The 12,725-nt window shown below is 39.2% G+C and overlaps 1 protein-coding gene across 6 annotated transcripts in view; it reads right to left on the bottom strand.

The window, feature by feature from the left end:
- The window catches only part of TRIM37 (tripartite motif containing 37), a 135,759-nt gene that overhangs the window by 120,929 nt on the left and 2,105 nt on the right, over positions 1-12,725 (bottom strand). For all 6 annotated transcript variants that reach the window (XR_006775576.2, XM_045773543.2, XM_087854549.1 and 3 more), the window contains exons 2-3: positions 12,337-12,438; positions 653-693 (exon numbers count right to left, since the gene is read on the bottom strand). Coding sequence is in view for 5 of the 6 variants with exons in the window: in XM_045773543.2 (XP_045629499.1) it covers positions 653-693; positions 12,337-12,438 (143 nt within the window). In the remaining variant the exon portion in view is untranslated. The remainder of the gene's footprint in view (positions 1-652; positions 694-12,336; positions 12,439-12,725) is intronic.

A 12,725-nucleotide genomic window follows, 5' to 3' on the forward strand; every position in this document is an offset into this window, starting at 1 on the left:
ATATGTATACATATCAGTATACTCCTAGAAAAATGTCTAGAAAAATAGATATGAAATCTAACCATTTCTTTTGAAAGTGTTATTTAATGAAAAGATCAGGCAGGGAGTATCAGAAATAGAAGACTTTTTATTTTATTTATCTGTATTAATTAGAAAACTTCAGTATCAGGGACGGCTCAGTCGGTTAAGCATCCGACTATTGATTTCAGCTCAGGTCATGATCTCAGGGTCATGGTTTGAGCCCTGTGTTCAGCTCACGCTGGGTGTGGAGCCTGCTTAAGATTCTCTTTCTCCCTCTACCCTCCCCCCCCCAGCTCATGCAGGTCCATGCTCTCAAATAAATCTTTAAAAAAAGAAAATTCTCTCCCCCATCTCCCTTTACTCTCCCCCCCCTAAAAAAATAGAAAACTTTTAAATTTTAATTATAAAAAGTTGTTACACAATGTTTCTCTAAAAGAAGGTAAACAATGTATTCCATTCTACATAATTCTGAGACAGATAAATTAGTTTGCATTTCTTTATCTAGACAGATTGCTTATTTTCTTTTCAACTATATTCACAAAGAGGAGAAATGTGGTAGGATGCAGAACAACTCTAATCCCATCACCTTACTATTTTCCAAATTCACAAATAATCAGAGCGAAGCACTTACCGGCAATGAGGACACTGAGCTCTCTGCTCTGTCAGCCAGCGCTAAGGAGGCAAAAAATTAGATTTTGATTTTAGAAACATCATTACTTTAATTTGTACATACTGAATACTTACATACCAAATTTAATGAGTTTAACTCTCTAGTGCCTGTATTAATTATAAAGGACTTATAGAAATAGCAAGCAATCAATCTACTATCTCCTTCTCATTATCATCATGACGGGGACAAATTTTCAAAGGGACAGAACTCATTCCAAAATAGTTAAGAAGCTATTTTCTCATAGGAAAGAAAGTGATCCTAAGACAATCTGGATTCCACAAGGAAGTTGCAGATAATCTTCACAAAAACAATGATACAGTAACCACCACTCTAAAAATAAACCAGTGAGCTGTCTCTCTCTCTGTCAAATAAATAAATAAAATCTTAAAAAAAAAAAAAAAAAAAAAAACAATTTCTAAGGGGCGCCTGGGTGGCACAGCGGTTAAGCGTCTGCCTTTGGCTCAGGGCGTGATCCCGGCGATCTGGGATCGAGCCCCACATCAGGCTCTTCTGCTATGAGCCTGCTTCTTCCTCTCCCACTCCCCCTGCTTGTGTTCCCTCTCTCGCTGGCTGTCTCTCTCTCTGTCAAATAAATAAATAAAATCTTAAAAAAAAATAAAATAAAATAAAAATAAAAATAAACCAGTGATGATTTACTTCTAACTAACCTCTCATAAAATCCCTGAGAAAGTCTAAGATGATATTAAACTCCTTTCTGAAAAGTAAACTAATTTTGAAGAATATATAATATTGATATATAAATTAGACCTAAAATACGAATAAGCAATACAAAACTTAATGTCTTAAAAGAGTTCTATAGTTCAGTAATATGTGCATAATTTGGTTTCTTCACAGTTATAAAAAGCTTTTACAAGAGAACAATATCTCTACTAAGCTTCAAATTTTAATTTAATCATTTGAATTATTACCGGATAGGGAACAGTTTTATATCATACACAAAGGAGATACTAAAATTTTCTGAATACGTTTCCAAAAATAATATCTTCCCGGTTAAATATTAAATGTTTTACTGACTAGTAAATGTTTCAAGGTAAGTATCTATAATCCCATACCTATATACTCGCCATGGCTGTTATTTCTATTTATCCCTTTCTACTTCTATAAAAGAACATAAGCTTTCAAAGTTAAATAATTAACTCAGAAATGAAACTCCCAAGGAAACCTTAAAGGATTATAAAAGATAAAACATAATAAAGAAAAGGGTATTTCATAGCAAAGAATATATAAAGCTGGAAGAAAAAGGAAATAGATACAAAAGGATTTCTCTGTTCTTAATAACCTTGAAGATCATTTCTTTGGTCCCTCAGCAAACATAAGATTTGGGTCGGGTTTCGTCCTCTCAAACAATGCTCTGCTAAATCCATAGTACCCTTTTCAGCCCACACCCCTCTAGTGTCATCTTCTACCTCAATCTAGGGGACCCTAACAAGGTTAAGCCTTTAGGTATATTTCCTTTCTGCGCCCAGGATATTCTTCAACACCTCTCTTCAACTATATTATCCCTACTCATCCTTTAGATTTCAGTTTATACATCACTTCCTCCAGAAAGTTTGCCCTGACGCTCTACATAGCAACCTGTACTTCTCCCTTCACTGTGCTTATAACACTTTATTACACTGACTTATTTGTTGGGTCTCCTCTGCCCTACTATACTATAAGCTCTATAAAAGTTGGGACTGGGGCATCTGGGTGGCTCAGTCGGTTAAGCATCCGACTCTTGATTTCAGCCCAGGTCATGATCTCAGGGATGTGAGATGGAGCCCCATGTCAGGCTCTGCGCTCAGTGTGGTGTCTACTTGAGATTCTCCCCCATCCCTCCCTTTCTGCCCCTTCCCCGCCCCCACCACTGGTACGTGAGCTCTCTAAAATAAATAAAATCTTAAAAAAAAAAAAAAAAAGGTTGGGAGTGACAGGGAGTGAACAGTCCATATTTTTATTTTTTATTGGGGGGAGAGAGTGTTTCTTTTAGTAACCAGATTCATGCTGTATGCATCGTTCTCTGACGTGTTTGTTGGAGATGAATTAGTGTCACTATTTGGGTTGCTTCATTCTGCTCTTATAATTATGCCCACTTGAGCATAGGAGCTGGAATTTGAGGGGAAGAGAATCAGTTTGAATCCTTGTCATTCTGAGGTGAAGGTGTGTTGGACTTGCATTAAGTAGGTGGCAGGCAGTGCATGCTGACTCAGGCAGAAGGGCAGTTGGACTGTGGATTTGGGACCCACAGGCCGATGGCATCATGTGTGATAGGAACGTGGCTGGTTTTGCTCCTGGTCATGAATTCATTTAACTTTTTTCTGGGGAACTCTACTTTTCCTTCTATTCCGAAAGAAAGCCCTACTGGATAGAGTACTCTTGGCTGCAGATTTTTTCCTTTTAGCATTTTGAATATATCATGCAGCTCCCTTCTGGCCTACAAAGTTTCTGCTGAAAAATCCACTGATAGCCTTATGGGGTTTCCCTTGTATGTAATGCTTTCCTTTCTCTTGCTGCTTTTAAAATTCTCTCTTCATCACTACTTTTGGCCATCTTGTTGACTTTGTGCCTTGATGCAGAGCTCTTCGGATTGGTTCTGCTGGGGGCTCTCTGTGCCTCCTGGATCTGGATTTCTCTTTCCTTCCCCAGATTCAGGAAGTCTTCAGTCATTAGTTCTTCAAATAAATCTTTTGCCTCCTTTTCTCTCTCTTCTCTTTATGTGATCCCTATCATGCGAGTGTCATGCCTGACAGTGCCTTCAGCCATTACTTCTTCAAATAAATCTTATGCCTCATTTTCTCTCTCTTTATGTGATCCCTATCATGCGACTGTTACGCTTGACAGTGTCGCTTAGTTCCCTGGGTCTATTCTCAGTTTGTGTATATTTTTCCCCTTCTCCCCTTGCTCAGCTTGATTACTTTCCATTACTCTGTTCTCCAGGTTGCTGATCCATTCTTTCACTTCCTCTTGCTTGCTATTTATTCCAGTTGGTCTATTTTTAATTTCATTTAGTGAGTTCTTTATCTCTAATTGGTTCTTTTTTAGGTTTCCTATCTCTTTGTAGAGGGTCTCATGGAGGTCCTCCACTCCTTTGTCAATTCTAGCGAGTATCTTTATGAGCATTATTTTAAATTCACTCTCAGACATATTACTTATTCCATTTGGTTTAGGTCTCTTGCTATGATTTTGTTCATTTGGGACATATTCCTCTGTCTCCTCATTTTGTCTATTACTGTGTCCATTTCTATGTGTTAGAAAAGTCAGCTATGTCTCCCACACTTAAAAGCAGTGGCTTTATGAAGAGGCACTGTAGTGCCCCACAGTGCAATGTCTCCTCTTCACCAGAAAATGATGCTTCAAGGGTGTCTCCTATATGTGTTGCTACAGGGGTGTCCTACTGTTGTGGCCGAGCTCTGTTTGCCTTCAGTCCAGCCTACAATGGCTCTCCACCTGTTGTGGGCAGAGTCTGGTGCCTGTGGTGTTAGTGGGCCAGTCTGGGGCTGCCTTGGGCTTGAGTTGAGTAAGACCAGGTGTTTGCCAGAGATGAAGTAGCAACAAACTGCAGGGCACTTTCCCTGTGTTGTCCCCTGACAAGCTTTTATTGGTGGGGGGGCCTGCAGTCAGACCAAGTGCCTCCCCAACCCACTGCTGGGGTTGCAGTCAGACTGGTATGTGGTTATCGTCCCCTCTCCCTGAAGCAGGACTCACTTTGGAGTGGTGCTGGCCCTTGTCTGGGCTGCTTGAACACAGCCAGGCTTGTGGCACTGCTCTGATGGGATCTTGCCAAGAGCTAATCGAAGGGGATGGATCCTCTTTGCTGTGGCGTCTTGTGTACATCCAGCTGCGGGAGAGTCTGTTCTGCAAATCCTCAGATCGCCCTGTGGGTTATTTATGCCAATGTGGGTGTTGTCTAGGTGGCCAGCTATAAAAGGTGAGCTCAGGATCCTCCTATTCCGCGATACTCCCAGCAGCCTCTGTACTAATTTTTAAATATGCCTCTCCATTCCAGTCAAACCAGGCTTATTGCTGCACTATACACCACTCTTGGCATACTTCTGTATTTGCTAATATGTCCCTCCCTCCATGTGCTGTCCCATGGGAATGTCCACTAATTACGTCCACAAAACTTTCCTACCTATCCCAGGTTAGTGATCTTTCCCATCTCTGAATACTTGTGGCATTTTTACCCTATACTCCATAATCTAACTTAATCACAAAACAAATATGGTAATTTTAATACTTTGGGAAAACCAGTATTTCTCCCAAACCAAAACCAAAGGTAAGAACCAGTGATACAATATTAATGTACAAGGATTACTGAAGAAAATATTATAGTATAGCAATGCCCCATATTCAATTTAAGAATTTCTCTCCTTAAAATGGAAGAATCACAAGCTTTAGACAATATTCAGAACTGAGTCTGACTCCCAGCTCTGGCACTTAAAGGCTACATGACACCAGACATGTGACTGACCTCAAGTTTACTCACACGCAACAAGAGAATCAACATACCTACTCTGCAAAATTGTGCTAGGGAAATTCTCAACAACAGCCTAGCAAACTGAATTCAACAGTATATTAAAAAAACTAGATAGCATGACCAAGTAGGAGTTACTCCTGGAATGCAAGGATAGTTCAACATACAAAAAAATCATTCAACAGAATACATCACATTAATAAAATGAAGGAATAAACCCCTACGATCATCTCAATTGATACAGAAAAGGCCTCTAACAAAATCCGATATCCTTTCATGACAAAAACACTCAAGAAAAAGGAAAAGAAGAGAATTTCCTCAACTTGATAAAGTCCATACATAAAAAATCCAGAGTGAGTATCATACTCAATAGTCAAACAATAAAAATTTTTTCCTTAAGATCAGGAAAAAGACAAGGATGCCCATTTTCACCATTTCTATCCAACACAATACTGAAAATTTCACCAAGCACAATTAAGAAATAAAAAGCATCCCAACTAGAAAACTAAAATTATTTGTTTGCAATGACATAATCTTGTCAGTAGAAAACCACAAGAGAACTGTTAAAGCTAATAAGCAAATTCACCAAAGTTGTAGAACACAAAATCAACATTTAAAAAAACCACTTACATTTCTATAAGCTAGCAATGAAGAATTCAAAGAGTAAATTAAGAAAACACATCCACAACATCAAAAAAACAACAAAAAAAAAAGGTAAAATACCTAGGTATAAATTAAACCAAGGAGTTGGAAGATTTATACATGGAAAACTACAAACACCACCGAAAGAAATGAAAGAAGTCCTAAATAAATGGAAAGACATCCTACGTTCATGAATTGGAAGATTTAATATTGTTAAACTGACAATGCCACCCAAAGCAATCTACAGAATCAACATAATTCCTATCAAAATCCCAATGATGCTTTTTACAGAAGTAGAAAAACCCATTCTAAAATTCAAATGGAATCTTAAGGGACTCCCAAATAGCCAAAACTATCCTGAAAACGATCATGTACACCTAAAACTTTATTTCAATCATATCTCAATTAAATATATATATATAACTCATATTTCCTGATTTGAAAATTTACTACAAAGCTACAGTAATAAAATAGTAGGTTACTGGGGTGGCTGGATGGCTCAGTGAGTTATGTGTCTCACCCCTGATTTCAGACTGAGTCATGATTTCGGGATCATGAGATCGAACCCCACAACAGGCTCTGTGCTCAGCAGGGAGTCTGTCTGAGATTCTGTGTCTCCCTCTCCCTCTAACCCTCACCCTACTCACATGCTCTCTCTCAAATAAAAATAAATAAATCTTTAAAAAAAGTGTTCATAGCAGTTTTCTGTATAAATGCCAAAAACTAGAAGCAACCCCTATGTCCATCAACAAGTGAATGGATAAACAAATTATGGCATATGCATACAACAGGCTGCTACTACTCAGCAATAAAAAGGAATACTATTGATCCACACAACAAAGATAGATCTCTAAATAATTTTGTTGAATGAAAAAATCCAGACACATGAGAGAACATACTGTAAGATTCCATTCATGTAAAGTCAAAAAAATGGGACACTTGGGTGGCTCAGTCTGTTAAGTCTGTGCCTTCAGCTCAGGCATGATCCCAGGGTCCTGGGACAGAGTCCTGCATCAGGCTCCTTGCTCACCAGGGAGCCTGCTTCTCCCTTTGCCTGCCGCTCCCCCTACTTGTGCTCGCTGACTCTCTGACAAATAAAATCTTAAAAGAAAAAGTCCAAAAAATGCAAACTTACCTACAGTGACAGAAAACAGTGGTTTTCTGGGAATAAGAGAAGTAGAGGGAGGGATTATCAAGAGGTTCAAAGAAACTACTGGGGATTACAGACAGATATGTTCACCACCTTGATTGTAGTGATGGTTTCTCAAGTACATACATTTGCCAAAATTTACCAAACTGTACACTTTAAATATGTGCAGTTTATTATATGTCACTTTTACCTAATTTTTTAAAACTGCAAAGTTAAAAAGAAAGTCAATAATTATAGGCGATCATAAAATGCTACCAAAGCTGAAAATCAAGAAGGGGTAAAAATAAACAAACCACTGGCTAAGAAATATGGAGGCAAAAAAATGGGAGAAAATACAAAAATAAGAACAGGTAATGAAAAAGACTCAGGGCACCTGGGTGGCTCAGTTAGTTAAGCATCTGCCTTCGGCCAAGGTCATGATCCCAGGGTCCTGGGATCGAGTCCCACATTGGGCTCCCAGCTCAGCAGTGAGTCAGCTTCACCTCCCTGCTCCTGCTCTCTCTCAGATAACTAAATAAAATCTTCAAAAAAAAAAAAAAAAAAGAAAGAAAGAAAATCAACTGAGAGTAACTGGAAGGATGAAGGAGACCTAGCCTGAAAATATAGCCAATGTTCCCACCTTTTGGTCTATGTGTATGGAAGTACTAGAGAGTCATGGGTAGAGGACTGGCCTGGGAGTGAGTCCCGTGTCTTGGTATGTCACCAACTCCCACGTGACTTCGGACAAGTCTATTCATGGGTCTAGACCTTACTCTGTTTTATTCAACGACACAAGTATCTGGTCTGTCATGGATGAATTTCCATGGTCAAATGAACAGAGATGGCATGGAAAAGAGAGAAAGGAAAGGCATATAATAAATAATATTACAATTTGGTTGTGTGGAGTGTCCAAGCTCAAGGACTTTGCTCCTGTAATTACCCACCGTCTCTCCAGCATCATTAATTATTCTCTCTCTACTCAATCAGTCACAATGAGATATAAACCTAGACCCACTGCCTTTTTTTCCCCTTTATTACAAAATTCTGAGAATTTTTATACTTGCTGTCTCATTTGCCTCCCACTCCCTACCATCAAGCTTTTGTCCTAATCGTTCCACTGAAACTACTCATCAAGATTACCAATGACCTACACATTCTCAAATACAATGGTCAATTCCCACGCTAGAACCATAAGATACAGTTAACCTACTCCTCTTTGAGACAGGTTTTTCACTTGAATTCTGTGATGCTTCAGTTATGACTCCTTGTTATCCATTGCTGAATCCTCCTCCACCTGACCTCTAAATGTTGAGTGCCCCAGAGTTCAGACCTAAAAAATCTTTTCCCCAGGAGGTAATCTGGTGATCGCATCAGGTGCCTAAATACTATCTATATGCTAATAATTATCTCTAAACCCCCTTCCTCAACTCCAGATTCTTATTTCCAACTGCCAACATCTCCAGTTAGATGTATAATAACCCCCTCCCAAAATAAATCAAACCTGACATATTTAAAAACAAAACTTAGAGGCACCTCGGTGGCTCAGCTGGTTAAGCATCTGCCTTTGGCTCAGTACATGATCCCAGGGTCCTGGGATCAAGCCCCACGTCGGGCTCCCTGCTCAGTAGATATTCTGCTTCTCCCTCTCCCTCTGCCCCTCCCCTCTGCTTGTGCACTCCTGCACTCTCTCTCAAATAAAATCTTAAAAAATAAAAATAAAAACTTGTACATCTATAGCCTATCCAATCTGTCTTCCCCAAATTTCTTCTATCTCAGAATAACAGAAAACCATTAATTCATCCAAATGCTGTATAAAACTTTCCTCATATCCCATCTTTAAGCAAATCCTTTGGCTCTACCTTCAAAACTTATCCAGAATTGCCCTATTTTTCACCACCACCACTGTTACCATTCTAGTCTAAATCACCATTCACCCTTCACTAATAAAGCACATACCAACTGGTCTCCTCACTTCCTCTCCCCCCTGCCTGCAGTCCACTTTCTACACCACAGCCAAAGTGATACTTTTTAAACATTAATTACTTCGTATCATTCAAAAGCTTTCAATGGCTACCATCACAGTTAAAATAAAATCCAAGGTCTTTACCAAGGCTCCAAGTTACATCTCCAAACTCATCTCCTTTCCCTCTCCCTCTGTTCACTCTGCTGTAGCCAACTGGCTTCTTTGCTATTTCTCTCAGTGTCTTTGCCTCTTCTGACTTCTCTGTCTGGGACTTTTCTTCCCCCAGATATTCACATCATTCCCACACTTCATTCTGGTCTCTGCTCAAATATCATCTCCTCAGAGACCTTCCCAGACCACTCTATCTAAAATAACTAACAACCTGCCTGTATCCTCCTCAAAGTCCCCACTCTATACCTTATTCAGTTTCATTTTTCTTCATAGCACTTACTGGTATCTAACATATGTCTATTTACCTTTTTGTCTATAAACCAACTATTGAATAAGTCAACTTCCTGGAAGTCAATGCTTAACTCCAAGTAGGGATGTAATTAATATTTATTGAATGAACAAATACATGAATCGTACATTCAGGAACCAAGAAAGCTTTAGAAAGAAAGATTAGAACCAGATTATCCAAGTGATCTGAATATAAAGCTAATATTTTAAGGGATTAAGGTAATGAATCTGAGGCTTCTGAGAAGGAAAAAAAAACAATGACATTACTAGAAAACATAAATATGGCAGCAGGATATAAAATGAACCAGAGAGAGAAAAGACTCAAGATAGATTAAAAGGTAACTATAATTATCTAAACATGAGATAATAAATGTCTGTATTTCTCTACGAGGATGGTAATAATAGAAATGGATAGGTACTGGGGCACCTGGGTGGCTCAATCAGTTAAGCGTCTGCCTTTGGCTAAGGTCATGATCCCAGGGTCCTGGGATCGAGCCCTGCATCAGGCTCCCTGCTCAGCCAGGAGTCTGCTTCTCCCTCTGCCCCTCCCCCTGCTCGTGCTCTCTTGCTCACTCTCTCTCAAATAAAACCTTAAAAAAAAAAAAAAAAAAAAAGGATAGGTAGGACAGATACAAGTGACAGCAGGAGATAATAACTGACAAAACTTAAAAATCAGTGGTGTAAAAGTTTTCAAGTTTGAGTGACTGGCAGAACAGAACAAAAAGAAGGCAAAAAGAATTTGAAAAAACAGGATTTGATCTGGAACAACATTCAAGATACTGGAGGGTCAATGCCGAAGAAATTGATTCAAAAGCCATACACACAGAATTCATAGTTAAACCTGCAAGAATAAATCAAATTTCCCAAAGTAGATGAAATTTTCCCAAACACTTCTAAGTATAGGATGCCAGCAGCAATATTTAAAAAATATATGGCTTTAAGGAGAAGGATGAAGAAACAAAGAATCAATAAGGTTTAAGGTAATATCCACAGGGCATCCATACACTGGACCTTCATCAAAACAGCTGAGTCCAGACACAGACTCTACCACTTAATTAACTACGGTGACAGAGGCCAATTACCTAATTTCCATAGTTTCAGTTTCACTGTTTATAAAACAAATAATGACAGGTTAGTTGCTATTTTTTTTTAAAGATTTATTTATTTATTTGACAGAGACAGCCAGCGAGAGAGGGAACACAAGCAGGGGGAGTGGGAGAGGAAGAAGCAGGCTTCTCCTAGAGGAGAAGCCTGATGTGGGGCTCGATCCCAGATCGCTGGGATCACGCCCTGAGCCGAAGGCAGACGCCCAAAACTGTGCCACCCAGGCGCCCCAGGTTAGTTGCTATTTTAACAATAAAAGTTTAACACCTTACAAGTGGATCGTACTTTACAGTTTCTTTTTATTTTATTTTATTTTATTTTATTTTATTTTATTTATTTATTTGACAGAGAGGCAGAGAGAGAGGGAACACAAGCAGGAGGAGCGGGAGAGGGAGAAGCCGGCTGAGCAGGGAGCCCGATGCAGGGCTCGGGAGCTGAGCAGGGAGCCCGATGCGGGGCTCGATCCCAGAATGCCGGGATCATGACCTGAGCCTAAGGCAGATGTTTAAGGACTGAGCCACCCAGGTGCCCCTACTTTACAGTTTCTAAATTACCTTTCAACTTATCTCATTTAATGCCACCACCAACTTATCTCATTTAATGCTACCACCATCCTGTGAGGTAAATCTTGTTACCTCATTCTATGACTGAGGAAACAAGGCTAATAAAGACTGAGTTTCTCAGTTTATGAGTGGGAGAACTAGGATGATATGTAAACCTAGGTTTTCTGCACATAGTGTGGTAGCAAAGAAGACAGGCTCTAGAGCCAAACTTCCTGGATTCAAATCCAGCTCTGTTATTTGCTAGCTGTGTGACTGGAAGCAAATGATTTAAGTCTTCCAGATATTACTCTTGACAAAGGGATATTTATCTTCCTTAGGCAGGAATAAGGAACCACAGAGAAATTTTGAGGTGAAAAGCATGTTAGATGGCTTTGATATTCTCAGTAAAGGACATAACCTACTAAGAGTAATGTGGGCAGGAAAGGTTTCAACTGTGATCTACACATGTGCTTTTGAATCCTCCGCCCCGCACCCCCTCTCCCCCGCAACACACCAAAATAAATTCTTCTGTTTCACATCTTAGGCTTCCTCACAATTTTGGTTGAGGGGCTCACCTACATTCAGTTTCAAATCCATTGGATTATATTAATCTCTAAAGTCTCTTGTATCTATAAGATTATAGGATTCTCATCTTAGCCTCTGAACCCATTACTAGCTTTTTCTTCATCTTACCCATCAAACAGCATAAATTCTCCCTCCTCTGAGTCTCACAGAAGTTTGTTAGTGCCTCTTTATACACTATACCTTCTTCAATATCAACAGAGTCCATTCTCTCACTTAGATTTAAGCACCTTCAGGGCAAGCACTTCATCATCAACCTTAGAATTCCTCAACCCCAAATACAACGCAGGCAACCACTTTACAAGTACTTGTTAAATTATTTAATAATGTAAATATACTAAAATTACAGTGGGTTTTGGGGTGCCTGGATGTTTCAGCCGGTTAAGCGACTGCCTTCATCTCAGGTCATAATCCCAGGGTCATGCTTCTCCCTCTCCCTCTCCCTCTGCCCCTCTCCCTGCTTGTGTGCTCTCACTCACTCTGTCTCAAATAAATAAATAAATAAAGTCTTTAAAAAAATTACGGTGAGTTTTGATTTCTAGACATTTCATGGCAGTTATCACTTGATGATTATTCACCTCCATAGTACTAAGTAGTATATACTGATGGTCTCCCTATTAAGGAACATTCATTTAAGACATTTTTTAAAAAGGGCACGGAATGTAAAATATGAAAAAGATAAAGAAAATGGTTAATTTTCACAACATGTCATATATATTCTAAGAGCATGTAAAAAGAAATACAACTTACCCTGATACAGCTGAAACAACAAAGCTTAGAGCAATGAGGACACAGGCGTGCATCCCGCAATTTCTCCATACAAATGAAACATCGGAAAACCTCGGCAATGCTCTGAAAATAAAAGATGTAAGGTTCACCAGAATTAGATTACTGAATCAAAAGTAAAAAGCATGCTTAAAGTTATTCCCTCAACATTTACATTTATTTTGAGCTGTTATCATCTGTTCTAATAAATTCCACATTAGTACTTGGGTTGGTCAAGGTCCAGGGTGCCTCAAGACATCCCTTGGAAAAAGTGCTTTCTCTTTTCTAAGCTTCACAATGGTTAAGGAAAGGACATGAAATGCAAACACAGACTTATGCACAAATATTTCCACTAAGGCATAAATTATAATGCC

Source organism: Ursus americanus, chromosome 23, assembly GCF_024610735.1.
Source record: "Ursus americanus isolate L20-20 chromosome 23, mUrsAme1.1.p, whole genome shotgun sequence".
Lineage (NCBI taxonomy): Eukaryota > Metazoa > Chordata > Mammalia > Carnivora > Ursidae > Ursus > Ursus americanus.